The sequence below is a fragment of the Giraffa tippelskirchi genome, chromosome 9 (genome assembly GCF_054371585.1).
Source record: "Giraffa tippelskirchi isolate mGirTip1 chromosome 9, T2T-mGirTip1v1.2.pri, whole genome shotgun sequence".
In the NCBI taxonomy this organism is placed as follows: Eukaryota; Metazoa; Chordata; class Mammalia; order Artiodactyla; family Giraffidae; genus Giraffa; species Giraffa tippelskirchi.
In genome coordinates, this window is record NC_137283.1 from 43,807,151 (window position 1) to 43,829,351 (window position 22,201).

General features: G+C 45.0%; 1 protein-coding gene across 6 annotated transcripts in view; it reads left to right on the forward strand.

The window, feature by feature from the left end:
* The window catches only part of ERC2 (ELKS/RAB6-interacting/CAST family member 2), a 957,804-nt gene extending 936,274 nt beyond the window's left edge, over window positions 1-21,530 (forward strand). For all 6 annotated transcript variants that reach the window (XR_014064002.1, XR_014064001.1, XM_081524874.1 and 3 more), the window contains one exon: window positions 20,261-21,530. Coding sequence is in view for 3 of the 6 variants with exons in the window: in XM_081524874.1 (XP_081381000.1) it covers window positions 20,261-20,401 (141 nt within the window). In the remaining 3 variants the exon portion in view is untranslated. The remainder of the gene's footprint in view (window positions 1-20,260) is intronic.
* Window positions 21,531-22,201: the final 671 nt, after the last annotated feature.

Genomic DNA, 22,201 nt, shown 5'->3' on the forward strand with positions numbered 1-22,201 from the left:
GAAACTAAATGATAGCTAATCAGTAGCTTCTGGTTCCTCCTTATTACTTCTCTCCTTAGATGTGAGAACTGCAAGAGATTTAGGGACAGAGGTCATAGAAGGGGTGCTGACTTGCCCAAACACACATAGGAAGTAATATCCAGGCAGGTCTACTAATGCTCCCATCTTATCTTTGTCAGCTCTTATTTCCCCCAACCACTCCTGAAGATTGTTTTGCAACTGGATCTCTCATGCATTCATTTATTCATTCATTTATTCATTACTCCTCAGTGCCCAGAGGCAGTGCCTTTGTGCTGTGTCCTGATGTGAAAATAAAGCTGGGTTTGGGTTTTGTTCTGCCACTTATCAGTAGAAAGCATTTGCCTAAATTCCTTAACTGCTGTGAACTTCAGACTCTCTTATCAGAAGTAGAGATGACAACCCTTGACCTGTGTCACAGAGTTGTCATGACAGCCAGTACTGATCAAGGCAATAGAAGGTGTTCGCAAACTGCATTTTTATGAGGGTTTCTCTACTCTCTCTTCCCTCCCTCCACTCCCCACTCCATGTCTAGAACTGGCCAATATTAACACTTCCGTTACACTGGCATGTGACTTCATGAAGAAAAGTAATGATAATCGCGGTGGCTAATATTTATTGAGCCCTTTTCATTGTCAGCTTCTCCACTAAACACTTATGATCTCACTTAATCCTCTAAATACTTTAAAATTTTGAGTATCTCCATCTCACAGATGAGGCAGTTGAAGCCCAGGGTTGCACAGCTAACCACAGGCCAGGCCAGGATTGAATTTAAGTTCTATTGGATTAAAAAGCCCATGGTCTTCATTCACTTACTTATGCATTTTTTAAGAACCCTACCCCCACCAGCGCCAGGCCCCACCACTGGCACTGGGAGGCCCTGCAGATGCTTCCTGAACCTTCCCCCACCCCCTCAGCCAAAACTAGGCTGGCAACTCATCTCTCCCGCACGAGGTATGGGGACATGTGTCCTCCTGATGGCCAGCAGTCCCATCAGCTGTGTCAGCTGGCGTCCCCGGGAAGCGGATGACATTAGTGCTTCCAGCTGGGAACAGCTGATCTGCACAAAGGGAGGGCCCAGGAGGCTCAGAGGAGGAAGTGCCGGCTGCTGGCAGCACAAGCACAGTGATTGTCTGCCAAGGCCCTCTGAAGACCGTGGTCCTTGGGCCGGTCCCCTCAGGCTTCCTGAGCCACTGCCTGCCAGAGCGTACTGTTTGGGACTTTCACCCTTCCTGGCTCATCTCCAGGGGTTTCTTCAGGACGAGGTTACTTCATGGCCTGAAGACCACACGGATTGAAATCTCTTTAAAAACCTGTAGGGCTTTCGTAGTGCAAACACAACTGTGGCCTGTGAACAAATATTGACTTTTGATGCTAACTCTCTCATGGATGGCCACCCTTGGGAGAGGCCCATCGCAGGCCCCTGAGCAGGTCAGAGGAAGCCAGAGTCAAGGGCAGATGCATCTTGGATCTCAGAGGACCCTCTCCCAGATGGATCCCAGTGGTCTTGGCACACAAGCAGCTTGCAGTTTTGCTGCTGCTGGGAGCAGAACAGCAAGACTCCACTGTGACTCTTGTGATAGTTTGCTAGTGCTGCTGTACAGCTTGGTAGTTTAAAACAGGAGATTCAGTCTCTCAAGGTTCTGGAGTCTAGAAGTCCAAAATCAAGGTGTCGGTTGGGCCTCGCACTCTCTGAAGGCTCTTCCTAGTTTCTGGTGGTTCCTGGTAATCATTGGTGCTCTTTGACTTACAGATACATCACTCCAGTCTCTGCCTCCATCATCACATGCTGTTCTTATGTGTGCTCTCTGTGTCCAAATGTCCTTCTTCTTCCAGGGACACCAGTCATTGGATTAAGGCCAACCCTTATCTAGAATAACCTCTTCTTAATGTGATTACATCTACAAAAACCCTAGGGCTTCCCCAATGGCTCAGTAATAAAGAACCCACCTGCCACTGCAGGAGACACAGGTTCGATCCTTTGGTCAGGAAGATCCCTTGGAGAAGGAAGTGGCAACCCACTCCAGTATTCTTGCCTGGGAAATCCCAAGGACAGAGGAGGGCTACAGTCCATGGGGTTGCAAAGAGTCTAATATGACTTAGTGACTAAACAACAACAACAAAGACCCTGTTTCCAACTAAAGTCACATTCATGGGTACCAGGAATCAGGACTTAAACCGCTCCTTTTAGGGGACACAGTTCAGCCCACACCACCACTCAGGGGGTGTTTTTCACTTAAGGAAGGATGTGTACCTCCTCACAGCCTTCCCAGCTGCCTCCACGTTACCTGAAGGGACCTACCTAAATCACACATCTGGTTAGATCACTCCCCTTCCATGGTGGTCCACTACCCACAGGGAAGCATCTCATCTCCTGCTCTGGCTTTCCTCCACCTGTAACCACTGTCTCCCCCTCTACATTTTGTGTCTGACTATCCTCTGTGCTTACAGTCCTCTGAACAGGCCTTGTGGTTGTGGTGGTTGTTTAGTTGCTAAGTCATGTCTGACTCTTTTGTGACCCTGTGGACTCTAGTCTACCAGGCTCCTCTGTCCATGGAATTTCCAAGGCAAGAATACTGGAGTGGATTGCTCTTTCCTCCTCCAGAGGGATCTTCCTGACCCAGGGATCAAACCCACAAATCCATTGTCAGGTGGGTTCTTTACTGACCGAAGCACCAGGGAAGCAAGCCTTGGTCCAGCTCTGTTTAAGGCCCTCACACACACTGTCCCGCTTGTCAGAAAGGCCTGCCCTCTTCCTCTGGTAACTCCCGCTGCTTATTCCTCATGCCTCAACCTGGAAGTCATCTCCTCTCTGGAGTCTTCTCTGACACTCCCTGATACCGTGTCAGGTGCCTCCCGGGCTCCCTCTCCGCCCATCCCCATTGGCTCACACATCACACTGCATTGCAGTTGTCTCTTTACCTGCCTGTGCCTCCAAATTAGCTGCCAGACTTGAAGCTCAGGATCTGTGTCTTCCTCTCCATTGAATCCCCAGTCCTAGTTCATGGCCAGCAAAAATGAATGCTTCCTGAATTGAATAACCAATTGCAGGAGTGAATAAGAAAGAAAGCAGAAAGCAAAAATAATAATAGTACCCCGACCACATTACTAATGTGAAAATCAAAGAAGACTTTTTCATCTTTCTGCCAGCAACAACCTGACACCAAATTTAGCCAGTGACAAGTGCTCAAAGAACTGATGTTTCAGAGAACATTATTATGCCAGCAATGGGTCAGAACTTAAGATAAACCAGGAGGGCCGTTCCTAGGGCAGTCTTGACATGTTGTTTGGAATGTCGGGGGGCGGGCCACGCTAAGAGTGACTGTAGTGCTCATGGCCTTCTTTTGACTTTTCAGCCCCATTTCATTTCTCATCAAAGGTGGAAAACAACAGAAAAGGTGGCTAAATCGAATTGATTTCTTCTGCTCTGACACATGATGGTATAGCTCTTTTGCATGATTGAACACATCAGCCTGCTGAAGAATTAAAAAAAACTGTAATCCCCCCTCCTTTTTTTTTTTCATTGTGTTTAGCCAAAACAAGCTGTGAAAGAATGTAAAATATATCATTTTGTTGGCACCATCTCACAAGTGAGTCAGTGAGCTTGCTCACATTTACCACTAAAATTGGATTCTAACCTCCCCAAAATTTATGACAACTGCTCCTTCTTGTGGCTTAAATGTTGACATATAATTAATTTAGGATTTCTTTCTGAGGCTTGCTGTCCAGGTTTGTACCTGCCACAGAAATATCCTTGAAAGTTTATCTAAAAGCTGGGGCCATGAAAAAAGAAAACTCGACTGAAGCTTTATAAAGCAGGTTGGCTATGCCAACAGGAAGAGAGAAAGGGAGAGAGACTGCCAAGATGGCAGAGGTGCCAGGTCGGAGACATGGAATTTGCAGTTGGGGGAAGCTTTGGGTTCCTTCTGCCACTCTTCCTTCTGGGTCGCTCTGATGTGTTCCCTCTTTGCTCTGCACATGTCCTTTCATGAGATGAGCAGGCGCTGATCCAGCCCATGAATAACCTAGGCGTGGACGCCCCAGGCTGGTACTTGCCACCCTCGGATCAAGCTGGTCCTGATGCCCATGTCTCTTTATTGTCATGAGCTAGTGTAGAGGAGAAGGTGACAGGAGCTACTGGAAATTATCACCTATTACCTGGCAGGCACTGATATAGGGACTTTAGCAGTAAGCTCATTTTATTTTATTGTCTCAACTACCTGGAGAGGTTAGAATTATGATCTTTGCTTTGTAGGTAAGAGAGAAAAAAAACAAAACCCTGAGGCTCAGAGAGGTTAAGTGATTTATCAGAGATCACTCAGACTAGAGAGAGGAAAAGTGACAGTTCATGTGTGCAGCACTTCCCTTAGGCCCTGTCTCAAGGTAACCCTTGGTGGCGGAGTCTCACCTCTCCCACCCACCCTTAGAGGAGAGGCCGAGGGTCCAGGAATGGGGTCACTTGAGCAGGTGCAGAAAGCTAAACAGTGCCCGAGTGTGGACGGCTACCCAGCCTGGCTGAACCACCGGCTAGGGCTTGCTCCCCACCATGCTGAGATGCCGGCAGATCTGGGTAGCTGTGACCCTGTTTCCCTATCACATTCCACATGCCCGGGGGTGAGGGGCCCTTGACCTCACCTTGATGGTTCCTGACAGCCTTGCTCCCAGAGGGTCTGGACATCACTGGCTACAGACTCAGGAAGGAGAAGCAGACAGTGAACAGAAGATATGTAGCTACTTCCAATCTATGAGGACTCCCTTATAGAAGCTCAGCCCCAGATTCAAGTTGATGTTTGACAGAAAACAACAAAATTCTGCAAAGCAATTACCCTTCAATTAAAAAATAATTAAAAAAAAAGAAGCCAAGCCTCAGTATAGGGTCCTTTTTTGACACAATCAGTAAAGGCAGCCCAGGAAACTCACTGAGTGAAGGTAGGAAAGGCCAGGTTCCAGTCCCCAGGTGGCCATCTCCTACCTGTGCGACCTGGGGCCAGTCCTTTCTCATTCTAACACCTCTTCAAATTGAGCAACTTAATTTCCCACGTCTCAGTTCCGCTTCCTGCTGGTGTTGTGACTTTGGAAAGTTACTTAACCTCTCTGAGCCTCTGTATTCTTAATGCTAACAGGAGGAGACTAATAGTCCCCAGTTCACGGGGTGATTGTAGAGACTAACTGGGTTGATGTGTGGATCTCAACAGCGAGTAGAGGGTGGGTTTACCCTCCCAGAAGGCTGTGGAGATGTCTAGAGACATTTTTTTTCTTTTTTAATACTTAATTATTTGGCTGTGCTGGGTCTTAGTTGCGGCATGCAGAACCTTTAATTGCGGTGTGCGGATTTCTTAGCTGTGGTATGTGAGATCTAGTTCCCTGACCAGGGATTGAACCCAGGCCCCTGCATGGGGAGCATGGATTCTTAGCCAGAGGACCACCAGGGAAGTCCCGGAGACGTTTTTGATTGTCATGACTTGGAAAGGGAAGGAGAGCTATTGGCATTTAGTGTATACAGGACAGAGATGCTGCTAAACATTGTACAAAGCCCAAGTCAGCCCCCTTGACAAAGAATTAGCCGATCCAAAATGTCAGTAGTGCCAAGTTGAAGATCACTGCCATAAAGCATTTAGAACTTTTCCTGGCATATAGTAAGCATTCAATAAACATTTGTTATCATCAGTAGATTCACTTCTCCCTTTAATCCCCTGAAATATTTATTGGGGACCCACTCTGTGGTAGGTATATGTGAAATACTGCGATGAGAGAGGCATACACGGTCTGTCCTCCTGAAGGCAGCTGAGGCTACAGTCAGACATTAATCAAATACACAAAATCATGACTCCAAATTGTTGTGAAGCTGGAGCGTGTTGAGGGAGAAAAGGGAGGGCTGAGCAGGGAGATTTAACCAGGAACAAGACAGGGGAGGCTCCCTGAAGATGTGGCATTGAAGCTGACAGCTCAGGATAAGCAGAAGGCAACCAGGAAAAGGACAATGGGGAAAGAGCTTCCGGCAGAAGAAACTGCCCCGAAAAAGCCCCGAACAGGGACCCAGCTGTGTGCCTCCTTCTGTGTACGAGTCTGCATTCATAGATGGGCACTGCCAATCAGGAATTCCCCGTGTTCTTGCAGGGGGTTTGCGACATTGCACATGTCTCCATTTAAAGGAAGTTCTCTGTAGCAAAGCCAAGGTCTCTGGGGTACTGTCAGGTCCCCTGGGGACTGCTGGAGGACTTTGGAGTTCTGCCATACTGGGCTTTGGAAGTGACTCCCAGAGACCCAGAACCAATTGGTGTCATGCCTCAGGTATCCACTCTGTCCTGTCCCAGCTCCTTGATCTCTGGCTCACTTCTTCCCCAAGGCACTTCCTAGCCCTCCATCCTACATGCCTTGTCTGTCTTGGAAGAGTTAAACCCAGCCCCTGCCTACCAGGACCTTGGGATGTAATAGGAAAACTTCCAGTGAGTTCATGTGTTATGAAAGTGCATTTTCCCCTCTTTAATCTTCAAAGTGACCGGCGACAAAAGCAGCACAGGAATTCCCTCTCAGAGCACCTCTGCATCTAAGGGGAAATATTTGTGATAGCCGGAAGCCTCATAGCAGATGGGAGAATGGGTCCGCTCTGAGGGGCCCATTGTTAACTGTCTTTAAATTATGCTGGGAGCCCCCACCACCACCACCCCCCATCAGTCCCAGTGCTGATTGCAGAGTTCTCTTACATTCCTGAGCAGGAGCTGGGGGTGCAAGCAAGACCTAGGCCTGCAGCCACTGGCCTATGCTCTGTGCCGACCTCCAAGGGCCGACTTGACTCTGACATGGAATTGAAATGTAAATTCAAACTAGAGAGCATGTCTGCTTTTTAGCACTAAACACTGGCCTTAGATTCCCTCCAGAATAACCTCTGCTTGTCTCACACTTCCTATCGTTTGCGGGGGGGTGGGGTTGGCCTAGGCTTTCCAAGTCATTGTTTCTTTGTAAGATGGTCCACTGGGCAGTGAGTTTCCTGAGAAAACTACACACATGTGTTTGCAGAGATGGATTGTGATTTTTGGAGGCATCTTTTTCTGTGAGAATGTCTTAAAGCCTACACTGTGTAAAGCACATAGTAGGTATTCCGTTTGAATCCATCATTATAGAACATGTCCTTGGACTTGAGGACTGTGTTTTTGTTGTGTTAGTTCTAGACACTCCAAAATCTTGTTTCTAGCATTTTGACCAGTTCTCCTGCTGACCAAGCAATAATACCAACATAAAGAGATTATAATGAAGTCTTGCATAAAAACCAAAATGGCAGCTGTGGGGCCAGTAGCCTGGCCTCGTTGTCCTAGGAAGGTGCCATTTTGTTTATATTGCAGTAAAAATTCCTTTTTGACACAGCAGCGTTAGGTTAACTAGAAATCTCATGGATGAGAAGTCATGTCCACCAATGTCAGTGGATTTCATGTCAGGGTCTCCCCAGGCCTCTAAAGGTTACCTGTGAAAGGACAAGGGCAGAAAGGCAAGATCCCATGTGTGGGGACAGAGGAGTGGGAGTGACTCAACAGCAGACATCCTGGCTATCACTGGGGGAGGCTCTAATTTGGAGCACGTCAAGCCTTGGAGTCATACTTTGCCGGTAAAGGCAGACTCTCCCTCGGTAATCTTTTTAGCATCCCACTTCTTCAAAGACACTTGGACCCCAAAGCCCTCATGCAGCCAGAAGACATGTGAATATCCCATCAGTTGCATAGAGGCAATAGATTGGAATCCTCCAGATAGTTCATTCAATCTCAGAATGATAAATGATCAATCATTGCATTCCTCCTAAATGAAATTAAGATGTTAAGATATATTGCTTGGGGCTTCTGCATGGGATTCCTACCGTTGAATTTCCAACAGAAAATGTATTGCTGTGGAATTGCTAGGGAAGGGAGACATTTTGAATCTATGTTAAAGCAAAACATTTGACAGTGGAGAAGCCTGCTTCAGACATGTTAATTTTTTTCATATTTAAAAGTGATTAATCATCCCAAATACCATGAAGCTGGAAGGCCGTAATGCAAACTCTTGGAGGGGAAGGAAGATGCCCATGGCTTGATACTCCGAAGCGGAAGCTTTTGAAGGAGGCTGTAGGTGAGCTCATGTTGACAGACAAAAAGCACTGACTAAAACTTCATTTGAAAGGACAGAGTCTGGGCAAAACCCTCAGAATACATAGAAATCCACAGATTTACTTTTCAACTAGCACAGAGCAAAAGAAGGGGAAGGGGGAGGAGCAGTGGGGGAGTAGAGAAGAGGAAGAACAGGAAGAAGTTGTTGTCTTGGAGGAAGCCCTTCTCTTCCAATAGGCGTATGTACAGCAACATAGACCTTACTTTCTTGGAAAGTCTTTCCAACTCTCTTGGCAGAACAGGTCCAGGCTCTGATTTGTTCCTGTAAATTGGGAGTTGAGGTCCTATTGTGTGTATTCACCCCACGGCCTCACCACCTGCTAGCTGTGTGACTTTGAGTGCGTGTCCTTACCTCTCGGTGCCTCTTTCTGAAGCAGTATAATGAGTTAATCGTAGCAACTTGTTCAGAGTGTTAGGGACTGGACACCGTAAAGCAAAAGTGCTGTCCTCAGTGAATGTTGCCGGCCATTCTGCCTCCTTGGCACTTACTACAATTTCAATTAATAATCACATGTTCAGTTTAATTATGTACTGAACACAGTGTCTGACAGGCTCACTCAGTGTGCATTCCATGAAGTCAGAGCTAGTGTATGTCTTTTTCCGTCCTAGGTCCCAGGACTTTGCATGGTTCTTAGTAGACGCTTTCACAATTGTGAGAGAGAGAGGGAAAGAAGGAAGGAAGGATTCTCGTGCTTTTCACAAACATGCTTAAAAACAATATAAAATCCAAACTAAATTTGCCTTTGTGTCTCACTTAACAATCCACTTCACTATCGACTCTACCGACCAAAAACTTGGTACATTTTTTTTTTTTTTTAACCTATTCCTTGATTTGCAAGGAGCATGGATCAGGGCTTACTAAGCTCAGAGACCCTGACTATCTCTAAAAGGCCTGACTGACTCCACTCAGCTGGTTGCTGGCTTGTGTTGACATGTTCCCCTCTCCACTTACCAAAGAGTCTGCTACTGCCCCAAGAAGCCTGGTTCCTTTTGTTGCTGGAAACTCTGCTTTAGTGTTGCTTAGAACACACAAAAAAGTTTGAAGCACGTTGAAGTTAAAGTACAATTAATCAAATGCAAATTCCACTCAGCCCCTATCTGCCAAAAAGAAACCATTTTTAAAATGATTTTCAGAATCCCTGACAGTGCCGACTGTGTTTATGGCAGTGGGGTTGCTGGTCTTCGGTGGCCACTGTGGGCGGCGTGTAAGCAGCATTCCAAAATTAAAATCACATTGAACTTGCCGCATTAGCCATTGCCACATCGGAACGCTGATGGGCTTAGTGACCATGACCAACCCGGGCCAGAGCCTGTCAACAGCCAAAGGATCAGCCTCTCCCGATGTTTGTGCTTTGCCCAACTTGTTACAAGTTTAATTCTTTGCAGCTTGCTCTTCCTGCTGTTCTGGCTTCTCTCTCCTCCACCGTGTCTTAAAGAGCATAGCAGGCTGCGCCTCCTCATCCAGCACAACCATGGGGGCCCTGGTAGAGGTCAGCGGGCGCAGGCACCCTGCTTTCAGGTCTGATGACCTATCAGATTAGGACTCCAGAAGGTGCGTTCCAGTGTCCTCCCTGCTCTGCTGCTGCCAGAAGTCGCTGGTTACTTCTAAAATTCCATCTGGAAGTGGCCCAAGCTGCAGCAGATGCTAAGAACTGCTTGACTCACCACTTCTCGGGACAAGTGGAGTCCCCCTGCCCCTCTTCGTATATGAAACCTTGCTAAGTAGCGTTTGCATAACACACTGAGGCCTTCAGCCCTTCCTGAGAAATGAGACCAATTGTCTCTGTCTCCAGGCTGCTGAATGGAGCCCTGGGTTGCAGAACCTTGGCGGTGAAGAGGTTAAGTCGCTCACCCGGTGGCAGGATCTGTGTTTTCCTGCCCACACTTGCTCCTGGCCTCAGGCAGTGCCTGCTGTGTGGGGAGGGGGAGAGGGAGGTCTCGCCTGGACCCAGGTGGCCGGCAGGCCAACCATGTTATTAAGAAACAGGGATCGCAAAACCTTGATCTTCAAAAGAGACCCCTAATTAGTTGCCAGCCCCAAGAGTAAATGACATTCCACCTCAGCCTGGCGATGCGGGAAGGGCGCCTTCCAATCCAGGGGACTAATTGCCATTATTGGCTCTGTGAAGATCCTGCTGTAAACACTTGTCATCCGAGCCACTTCTGGTCTGCAGACCTGAGATAGCAAACTGTTCCTTCATGCTTCAGACTCCCTCAGATGCCTCTTCAGTTCCTTTCTCTAGGTGGGCCATCTCATTCCCGCCCCTACCTCTTGCTCTGATGAGATTTTCTAAGATTTTCCTAAAGCTAAATCCTTGTCAAGAAGGGATTTGAAAACATGTTTTCCTTTATTCTCATCTGAATGTGAAAACATATTCTCAAAAATAAACTTTAATTGCAAGCAGAAGAGATTTTTCACAAATCTAACAGGGCATAAGCTTCTGGCCCCTCAAGTACACAGATCTCTCCCCAGGTCCCAGGAGAGGCCTTAACTAATGGTGTGTTCTTGTGACCATGTCATTTTGTCAAGTTTGAACCAGTCAACTATCAGTCAATCTTTTTCTCAAAGAGAGCCCACCAAACGTCTAAAACCAAGGTGTGCTCTGCAATACTCAGTGTGTCTCTTTTATCTCATGCACTCTGGTTGCTCCTGGAGATAAGTATGTTTTCCCCGTTCTTAGACTTTTTGCTTCTTGGTCCTGTTTGGCATCTGTGAAGGGCAACTTCTTCAGGCCCCATGAAGGATGCCAGGTTTTGTCTGAATTTACTCTTGAACTTGGGGATGGTTTCAAGACCCTGGATCCATCTCCTTCAGGGGCAGCCCGGATAACACCAAACTCAGAGGGTGAAAGAGGCCAACCTAGAGAGAGGTTTGGGGGCCACAGGAATTTGGGGCTGTGGTTCCCATATGACAGAGAAAGAGAGAGAGAGAGGAGGATGGCAGTGAATACTTTCTGAATGTCCTTGTGAAACTTGAGTTTTCTTTTTTAAATTTTATTTTGTTTATTTGGCTGCCTCCGGTCTTAGTTCTGGCCTGGGGTCTCAGTGGTTGTGGCATGTGGGCTTAGTTTCTCCATGGCATGGGAATCTTAGTTCCCCAACCAGGTTTACACCTGTATCTCCTGCATTGCAAGGCAGATTCTTAACCACTCGGCCACCAGGGAAGTCCCAGTACATGAGTTTTCTATTCACCTTTAGGATTGGCTTTTATCAAGCATCTCGGGATCCTGAGATGACATGTGCCACACATAGGTTCATAGCAAGCTATGGGCAGGACCAAATGTCATGAAATGTCAAAGAGCCTGTTTCCTCAAAAGCTGAGCTTCAGAACTGTTTCATGAGGGAGATAAGGAGTCACCCTTACTCAGCAATATCTCCTTTGTGTGAACAGTGCAGGGTGGGACAGGAAGGTGCAAGTTCTATACACAAGGCTTAGGATATTTGCTCATAGGATTCCATTGTCTCCATGATGGCGCTGATGGTTTTCCTTCTGCAGGTAACCCAATAACCTCAGACAACCGTGAGGACAAAGAGGTGCTGTATTCCCAAGATGTGGGGTTCCCAAAATGACAGGGCCATTTTCCTCCCTCTCCGGGGGCAGAGAGGGGGGGCATTGTCTTTGTCGGATCATCTCCAAAAAGGCCAGCACTCCAAAAAGATTCCCAGAGCATGATTTGAACCTATACGTTTCCCTGATTTGAAATGTTAGAAATTGTATGCCAAACTTTTGGTTATTTTAACTAGTTCAGAGAAGAAAGACTAACATGGGTTTTGACAACAAACAAAACCAGTTTTTGTTCTATCAGTAATGTTTAAAAGATTCCAATTTCAAACTAAACACAATGTGTGGTTATTCTGTCAGCGATTTATACAGCCACCAGGGCGCCACAGCTACACACTGCATACATCATTGTATTTTTAAAATGTACTTAATGAACTTTTTTTTTTCTTTTCTAGTAACTACTTCATTGCCTTAAATGAATGCATTCCAATAGAATTTGTAACAAATGACCACTTTGTGTTTGCATTAATGCCAAACACGTTTAACAAATTTTTAACAAGGAACCCTGGCAAAATGCCAAACTCCTAGAGGGACACTGAAGGAATGCTATAAATTTAAACTAGATTTTACCTTTTCACTTAGCTCAGCAAGTGTCTTAGGTGTCTTACTATCTCAGGATTGTGGCATTTCTACTTTATGTCAGATAAGTAGTACATTTTCATTACTTTTACGACTTAGCTTGTACCTATTTCCACAGGACTTAAATCTATGCAGCCGTGTCTGAAATAATATGATGGCAGCTTTGAAATAGATCTTTACTTCTGCAAAATTTATATCTTTTAAGGGTTGGTGGATGCATGTATGTATATACATTTCTTACCAAAATATCTTATAGTATGCGATTATCTTACAAATTTTACAATGTTTATCTTATACTGTCAAGCAATTAAATATAAAAGCAATTGATTATACCTGTGGTTCTCAAATGGGGGTCATTTTGCCTACCCCCACCCCAGGGGAATTTGGCAACATTTGGAGACATTTTTTGTTGTCAAGACTGAGAGAAGGAGTGATGCTACTGGCTTCTAATAGGCAATGGCTCAGGATGCTGCTAATAAGCACCCCATAATGCACCAGACAGTCCTCACAACAGTTACCCGGCCCATAGTAAATGTCCTCTGGTAAATGTCCACAGTGCCAAGACCGAGAAATTGTGGAGTAGAATGACAAAGGCATTTAGCTGGTAGGCAGTCTCTCAGGTTCAGGAAGGTATTATTTTAAGAAAAAAAAATTACAACTAAGGCAAACTCAACCAATGTTTTTTTTTTTTTTTGTAAAAATTACGTAGAGTAACTAACGCTGATGTGTGGCGGATTTCTGACTTGTACTTCTGCTGCCATCTGACCATTGAGAAGCAAAGTGGGCCCATGGTAGCTGGGCCTAAAGCGTCGGTGCTGGGAGTGGTTGGTGGCCCGAATGTGGCACCTACTCAAGCTGGCCAACGCAGGCTGGGAGCTGCTGTGCCGAAGGCCACCCAGGGCAGTGGGAATGGTCTCCAGGACACACCTGGGGCAGGCAGGGGGTTCTATACCCACGAGAAGATAGTTTTAGGTGTTTCACAGGTAAGTAGTTTCATTTTAATAGCTATGAAATTGTCATAAGATATATTAGACAAATTGTGACTCCACTGGGGTATTACAGCAAATCTTTCCTTAGAAGGAAATTTGTTTTTAGAAAAGGTTTTTGAAGAAAAATATTAGTTTATGGTGGCAGGCATTATAGAAAGGCCACGAAAACCAGGACAGTAGAGCATAAAAGACAGAGCTTGAGGAAATCCTGGCCTTAGGGTGAAGAGACTGTGCTCTGGAGTCAAGGTAATGTGGTTTCAAATCAAGCCCCAGAAGATGGGAATCTAACCAAAGTACATATTGCTTCTTTGGTAGCTCAGATAGTAAAAGAATCTGCCTGTAGTGTGGGAGACTCAGGTTTGATCCCTGGGTCGAGAATGTCCCCTGGAAAAGGGAATGGCTACCCACTCTAATATTCTTGCCTGGAGAATTCCCTGGACAGGGGAGCCTGGTGGGCTACAGTCCATGGGATCGAAAAGAGTCTGATACGACTGAGCAACTAGCACACACACACACACACATTTCCCTTAAGCTTCTGTTTCCTGCTAAGGGAGTATCAACCAGGTCAGTATCATAGATCTGTCCAGTTTGTTAGAGATAGTTCTCTCAAAAGCACAGAGCACCCTTCCTGGCAGACAGTGTGCACACAGCGTTAGCTGTGAATAATTCTGACCACAATAATAATGGCAAAAATAAAGTCTTAGGAGGCACAGCAGTCTACTCTGCCATTTTGTCGTACACATCTGAATTCATCCAAATCCCTTCACTTAAAGCCTTGGGGATGAGTTGCACCCCACAGCACAGAAATGGAAGGCGAAGATGAAATCTGGGGACTCTCAGGGCTCCCATCCCACCCAGCAGGCTCTACCATCCCAACAGCGTTATCAATTCTGAGCTAAGGTCTTGCTGGGCCCACCCCCAGCCCCAGCTCTTTGGGCTCCCAAGTGTTACATTTTATTGCCCTGTGGAGCCTTAGGAGGCCACTCATAAGGTTACATGTTGCTCTCCACTCATATTTTTGAATTATGGCTTCAAGGTGGTTGCTCCTATCAAGAAAATTAAATGATTTAACATAATTTGTTGCCACTTTGATCACAACAATAATAAATAAATCTTCATGAGGAAAACGAGAAACCCATTCCACCCCCGTTTTAAAAGATGTTAAGTAATAACACAGATGTAGTTATAGATTTTTTTCTTTTTTTTTTCTGAGCAGAAACAACTCTATTGGGTTTTCCTGGGAATAGAGTCGCTGGGTGGAGTTGTCCTTTGGGATACCCACTACCCCAAGAATGAACAGTTAGTTCTTCTCTTCAGACTGTTCATTAGCCTATCAGGCACTGGCTTTTATGTGGGCACCATGTGCGATGTCGGGGGCATCCAAAGCTGCTGTGAATGGGTGTCTGTTTTTGTACCTGGGGGCACTCTGCACACATTTGGAAAGCACATGGAGCGTAATGGACATTAACCCAGATGTCAAAAATAGCCTGCGTTTTACTACTGTTATTAAACAGTTTCCCCTTTAACCCCTCCATGTTTACCAAAGACCCCTTTCTCCCAGCCTGTTTCTGCAAATCACTACTGAAAGGGCAGGAGAAGAAAGCCATAATCTGGCAGGTGTCTTTATTCCAAAGAAAAACAGTCTGAAGGAATATTTGTGAGACACCACACGTTTATAGCCTGCTCTCCTGGGGGCGCTTGTCCTGGGGCGGAATCAACTGCTGTGCTCAGCTCACCGGCATTCCCCCTCCTCAACACCCCACCCCTGCACACCAACTGCAGGATTCCCTTAGAAAAAACCAAGTCAAGAGCACTGATCCCATTCAGTACTGACTTTTTCATAACAGAAATAGCTTTCTATTCTGCTCTGATACTCATTACACGTTCTCTGGTTTAAAAATTCCAAAAAGTAAAAAAAAAAGAAAAAAAAAAAAAATTCCAAAAAGTATAACCCCTCAAAAAAAATCAAAAGAAGAAAATTTTAAAGCACCACCCAGAGAAGATAATTATTAGCAATATTCTGGCATACGCATTTGTGAGTATGGGTATGGTGATGGAAAAAATGAGATTGGACTATATGTATGGAATTATAATTTTTTTTTAATTTATTTTGGCTGTGTTGGGTCTTTGTTGCAGAGCGTGAACTTCTCTAGTTGTGGCGCATGGGCTCAGTAGTTGGAGCACATGGACTTAGTTGCCTCACAGCATGTGGGATCTTAGTTCCCCCAACAGGGATTGAATGCTTGTCCCCTGCACTGGAAGGCAGATTCTTAGTCACTGGGCCACCAGGGATGTCCCCTGTAATCTGCTTTTTTCATTGAAAAAATATGGACATCTTTCCACATTAAAAAAATTAGAATAAAATTGTCATGTAGTCAATAAATCTTAAGCATGACTGTCACAGCTCCCTGTTAAATTCCTTTCAGGCACAAAATTCTCTTATTTATTTATAATAAGAAATGGATAATTTCTAGTTTATTATTTGATCATTCTCTTATTTATGTATCTATTTGTTTTTTGTCTTACTCTTGAAAATACTGGCTCTGTGAGGGCACAAATATTGTCTGTTATTTTTACTATTGTATCCTTGGCAGCAAGCACACTGTCTGGCACAGAAAGGAGGTATATTAGTTTTCTATGCTGCATAACAAATCACCACAAAGTTAGCGGCTTAAAACAATACCCATTTATTATCTCAAAGTTCTATAAGTCAGATGACCATTCATGCTCCACTGAATTCTATTCTTAGATTTATAAGGCCAAAGTCAAGATTTTGGCTAGGTTTAACTTGCCTAGATTTAACCTGGAGAGTCTGGGGAAGTACCCACATCTGAGCTCATTTAGGTTGTGGCAAAAATTAGTTCCTTGTGGTTGTAGGACTGAGGTTCTTATTTCCTTGTTTGCTATTAGCTGCTGGCTTCTCTTGGATCTGGCAGGGCACTACCAGGTCCTTGCCCTGTGGCCCCCTCCTTCTCAGACAGCAGTTCCCTCTTATGTTCCAAATTTCCCTGAGTTTCTTCTCCTACCAGCAAGAGGAAAGTCTCTGCTATTAAAGGGCTCCCAAGAGTTGACTCATTGGAAAAGACCCTAATGCTGGGAAGGATTGGGGGCAGGAGGAGAAGGGGACAACGGAGGACGAGATGGCTGGATGGCATCACTGACTCGATGGGCATGGGTTTGGGTAGACTCCGGGAGTTGGTGATGGACAGGGAGGCCTGGCATGCTGCAATTCATGGGGTCGCAAAGAGTCAGACATGACTGAGCGACTGAACTGAACTGATGATTAAATTAGGCCCACTCATTTTCTCAAGTCAAGTGATTAGTAACCTTAATTATATCTATAAAGTTGTAATCATGTTGTGAGATATTCATAGTCCCAGTGCCAGGGATTGCAGCAGGAAATCTTTGGGGGTTGGGGGAACTTTAGGATTCTGCTTGTTCCAGGTGCCCTCTAATACCTGTGGAAAAGAGTGAGTGAATCAACTTGTTCATTGAATGCACATGGCATAGAGGATGCCAAGTGAACAAGACTGGCCTGACCCTGCTCTCACAGAGCTTGCAGCCTCCACCAATGTTGTTCAGTAGAAATATATCGCAAGCCACATCTGTAGTTTTGAGTTTTCCAGTAGCCACATTGAAAAGAGTAATAAGATACAGATGAAATTAACTCTAAAAATATATTTAATTTTATCCAATATATCCAAAGTATCACCGGTGCACACTTTACACTTACTCTACATCTCAAGTTGGAGTAGCCCCACTTCAAGTGCTGAGTAGACACACGTGTTCAGTGGCTGCCATATTGGACAGTGAAGTCTAGGGATGTCACAGAAGGGGGGCAGTGCAGTGTGTGTGAGTTCCTGTGCACCCTCCTGCACTCAGGAGGGTCAGGAAAGACCTCCAGGGAAGAAGTGAAATCTAAACTGAGACTGAAGAATAAGTAGGAATCAGTCAGGTCAAGGGTTCATGTGAATGCTCGTCAGAAAGACAAGTCTGTGCAATGAGGAGGAAAGAAAGCTTTAGGACTGCAGAAGCCAGTTCAGCTTAGGGGGAACTTGAAGCGTGGAGCCAGAGAGAGAGGCCAGCAAGCCAGGAGTCCACCCTCCACCCTGACAGCAATGGGATTGTAAATGAAGGCAGTAACAGGGAGTGCAAGATGAAGTAGATGTTGTTGTTGAAATAGCACTGTTGCCTGTGCTGGTGAGAATGCAGAGTGGGTGCTGAAGGAGAGGACACTGGCTTTGAGTGTGGGGGGTTGGGGCCGCTGCGACCATCCAGGGCAGGGAGGTCAGGCCAAAGATGATCTCACTGTGGGTGGCTGCCCAGATTGCCTCCTTGGTAGAAGCCAGGATTCGTTTTTAAAAAATTTTTTAAAGTATATGCTTCTTTGCTCCTCAATGAGGGTTCATTTGCCTTTGCAACTGCTGGCAGTGTCATCTGAGATTTCTTTTTTTCCTCAAATCCATTTAGGCCTCCTGGCAAATGGATTGTCTGATGGAAGGAGCGGCGACACTTTTTGAGAGTTCCCTTTCCCGTAGCATAAACCTTACCCTGAAGCAGTGCGTTGCAGTCGTGAGGCACTGTATTCTGCCTTGTGACCTGTTACCCAGCTGGAAATCTTTGTCTCGACTGAATAAATGATTGTTCTTTGCTACTTTATCTTGGAAAAACATCAAGGACATGGGACATTCGCTGTAATTGTTTTTCACTCATTTCCCTGATCTGTAAAATATGACCGGCACATTTTAGTACTACTTTGGGTTTCTCTTTACCTTTTAATCATGTGGCCTTTTAATATATTGGTCAGCCCTTTAAAAGGACGATTAAGAAATGCTTAATGCACAAAAGAATTAGAGCTATGCACAGCTCATGAAGCAGAAAGCGTGCTCTGACTTAGAATTTTCATACGAGGTTCGCCGAGATTTTATGTGCCAGAATGAGTAATATGATCCGCTCTAGGAACTCCCTAGCTCTCTGGCTCTGCAAAAGTCATTTTTTGCCCTGATTCAAGTTTCTTAACCAGAAGGGTTACACCAAACTCCTCAGAGTATGAATTAGCCGAGTTCATCCAAGCCACATATTTCATTTGCACTGCTTAACGAGGATTCAAAATAACTGCCTACCTGTGCAGACGCTGGGATCTTTGGTTGGCTCATTAGTCAGTGTGACTTGAGAAATGCTGTGTATCAGCCACCAAATCAGACAGCTCAGGCTGTATATAAAAACTGGCTCACACATGTGTGAGTTGTGTGTGTGTGTGTGTCTGTGTTTGATCTTTCCCCTCCCCACCTTATTCCCCAGATAGCTGCACTATTGCCATGTGCCCAGAAACTCCTAGAGTATTCCAAGGCCATAAGTGAATGATAACCATGCAGGCACACAACGTCCAGCATCAGTAGGGAGGAAAGTCATCACCTGAGGGTTCGATGTGGGCTGGTCCTCTCTTCTTACCCATTCTACTATTTCTTCGCAGGCGGCAGTTGTATGCCACACCCTGGGACCCTTAACGGGGACCGTGAGAAAACTTGAGGTGCTTCCGGATACCTCTTCCCCAGGGCTTGAAATATGCACACGGCTGACTGTTGCACTTATGTTTAGGGCTAAACATATACACACAAGCCACAGGATGGTGGGGAGAATAGCCAACTTTATTTCACTCTGCTCTGTTTAAGGAGATACCAATATGCTTATATTCTTTTTTAAGTTATGCTTTTATTGTGGTAAGATATACACTAAAAATTACCACTGTAACCAGTTTAAGTGTACGGTTCAGTGGCATTTAATGCATCCATGGCATAATTCAATCAACACCACTATCCATTTCCAGAATTTATTACCACAAACTGAAATTCTGTGCCCATTCAAAGATAACTCTCCATTCCCCTCTCCCCTCAGCCCCTGTAACCTCTTATTTATTTTGTGTATCTTTGAATTTGTCTATTCTAGATATTCCATGTAAGTGGAATCATACAATATTTGTCCTTTAGTGAATGGTTTATTTCACTTATCGTGATGTCTTCAGGGTTCATCCATGTGGTAGCATGAATCAGAACTTCATTTGTTTTGAGGGTTGAGTTACACTCTGTGGTGCATATATACTGCTGCTGCTGCTGCTAAGTCACTTCAGTCGTGTCCGACTCTGTGCGACCCCATAGATGGCAGCCCACCAGGCTCCACCGTCTGTGAGATTCTTCAGGCAAGAACACTGGAGTGGGTTGCTATTTCCTTCTCCAATGCATGAAAGTGAAAAGTGAAAGTGAAGTTGCTCAGTCGTGTCCGACTCTTCGTGACCCCTTGGGCTGCAGCCTACCAGGCTCCTCCGTCCATGGAATTTTCCAGGCAAGAGTACTGGAGTGGGGTGCCATTGCCTTCTCCAACTACCTTTTGGTTATTGTCAGTAAGGCTTCTGTGAGCATTTGTGTGCAAGCAGTCTGTGTAAGTCCCTGTTTTTCATTCTTCCAGGTATATACCTTGGAATGGGATTTTCTGTGTTCTTTTAAATAGTTTCTCTTAGAAGATCTGTAAGTGAATGTTAAGTTTTCTGGTGTCTCGGCCATTTTTAATTCTCTAATATCTAAAAAGTCAAGTTTAAAAATAATTTAAAAACCATACTCATGGTAGAAAACCATGGAGAGGAAAAAATGTTGACACATGATCTGGTCACATAGAAATAATCTCTGTAACATTTGGGCTTATTTCCGTTCCCTTTCTTCTTGCTTATCGAGAGACATCTCTATCTCTAGGTGAACTATTTTAAAAAAGGCATCTTCTTCAGATGTGTTTGCAGGACATAATTTAACTTCCTGTTCACCTCCTCACTCTATTCTTCCTCTGCATCACCACCCTCCCTGATCCCCATTAGCCCTGATCAAAGAGCGGGGGGCGGTTGGGCACAGGGGTGGGGAGTGTTTGCCCGTAGTACTCCAGTCTCACTGCCAGTTCCTCTCCCTGCTAAACTCTGTGCTTTCTTGTTGCAGCTATCAGAAGGGCTGACTAAAGGGCAGGTGCAGCTCTGCAGCAATATTCTGATGATCTATTGCAGTGCAGCTCACATCACTGTTCACCACCACCTGGAACGCTCATGGAGACTGAAGAGGAGCTTTCACGTTCATTACTGAGCACGGTCTGTTCGACTCAGTGTTTCCTTCATCATCTCATGTCCTTTCCCATGGATTCAGACACGTTGGAGAGGAGAATGTGGAGGAGGAGGAGACAATAGCAGGTCCTCCATATTTTGGTCGGGATTCGGGCATTTAAAATGTGTTCATCTCTTCTGAATGTCATTATTTGATAACATTTTACTTCTGTTACTTAAACATCACTGGATGAATCTGAACTCCATGGGATCGTAACTGTGGATTCAGCTTCTGTTGGACAACTAGCTTCATCTCCCGTCTCTCTGCTGGTTCAGTCTAAGTGGTCATCTCTAATGCATTAGATTATCAAAAAGTGTGAATTCTGTGAGTGAGTGAGTGGCGCTGGCAGTGTTTGTATACCGAGATGCATGGAGTGTTTGACAGAGAAACCAAAGCACCAAAAATGGTGAGCCTTTACCCTCCTCTATTTCTTTAATCTGCGGTTGGAAGAACCACATTTTGATGGTGGAACCAGTCGTTACCTCTGGGCCAGGTTGGAAATGAAATCAATTTTTTAAACCACTAATACTTGCCAAGAAATCGCCTTATGAGAACATGGTGTGTGTCTCTGACAATGCATGGCACATCTAAATTAATCATTCATAATTCTATTGACCCTGTGTTTGTACTAGGGATTGGCTGGAGCCTGAGGCACCTGCATATTCCTCTCCCCTGTGTGGCACACGTCCCCCACAATGGGGCCACAGCCGAGCCTCAGACTCTCGCCATTCCTGTACATGCAGGTCTCCACAAAGAAGCTGGGACTCATTCATACTCAAAATCCAAACGCTGTCCAAACAGCGAGTGTACGCTTAGATCTTCTGTAAATGAAAGGTCATTTCTCAATTTTTTTTTTGAAAATAAGTATCCAACATGGATTCCAAAACATTTTCAGCATAAAACATGAAAACATTGATGAGTGAGGAATAATCACAAAAGCTGTGTATCTGTATATAGCTCTACACAACATGTTTGTGGTACAGAGTCATTATTTAAAGCACATGCCAGGGAGAGAGACCACATTTTCAGGTCTTTTACATACAATGACATGGTCCTGAGGAGAATTAAACTCCTCCTGCTTCCTCTGGGATTAAAAAAAAAAAGAAATAAAGTTGTTGTAACTTCATAAAACTCGTGACCGAGTCTGGAAAACATGTGCAACTCTTGTATTGATCCATTTCCTTGTCAATGAAAGAAACCCTTCCACGTGTATGCAGGTGGGAGATGAAAATCTGCATTTCTAAAGGACAAACAGTGAATTTAAGCATGAGTGGCCTTAATAAATATAGTCGTCTTTCTTTGCTGCTGTGGAAAGGATTCTAAGCAGATGTTCCTGAAGTCTTGCATTGCATTTAGTTGTTATTATTACTTCTTAAAATGTTGGTGCAATTAACTCTGGACCTCTCTCGTGAGCCATAGAGATATTTAAAAGTCAGACACCTTATTTATCTATCTGAGAAGATGAAACTGTGTCTGGGTTGCGCTGTTCATCCTTGGTGCATTAAGAGTAGTATATTTGAGCAGGTTTCTCGCTTCTGGCTTTGTTCTTGTCCTAAGTATTGCGAATTGTGTAAAGCTTTCATGTTGCACAAGCAATCCAAATACATTCGTGTTTAATAAGTTTGTCCTTTAACTATCAAAGCAATCTAGGTCTTGACTGGAGAAACGGACAGAGTTCTTTGCAAAAGTTATTTCGTACATTTTGACATAGTGTCGCCCTGAAAACCCAGGCCTTCTCCAACTCATGGCTATGAACAGTTTGAGCGTCCTTAAATAGGCAGC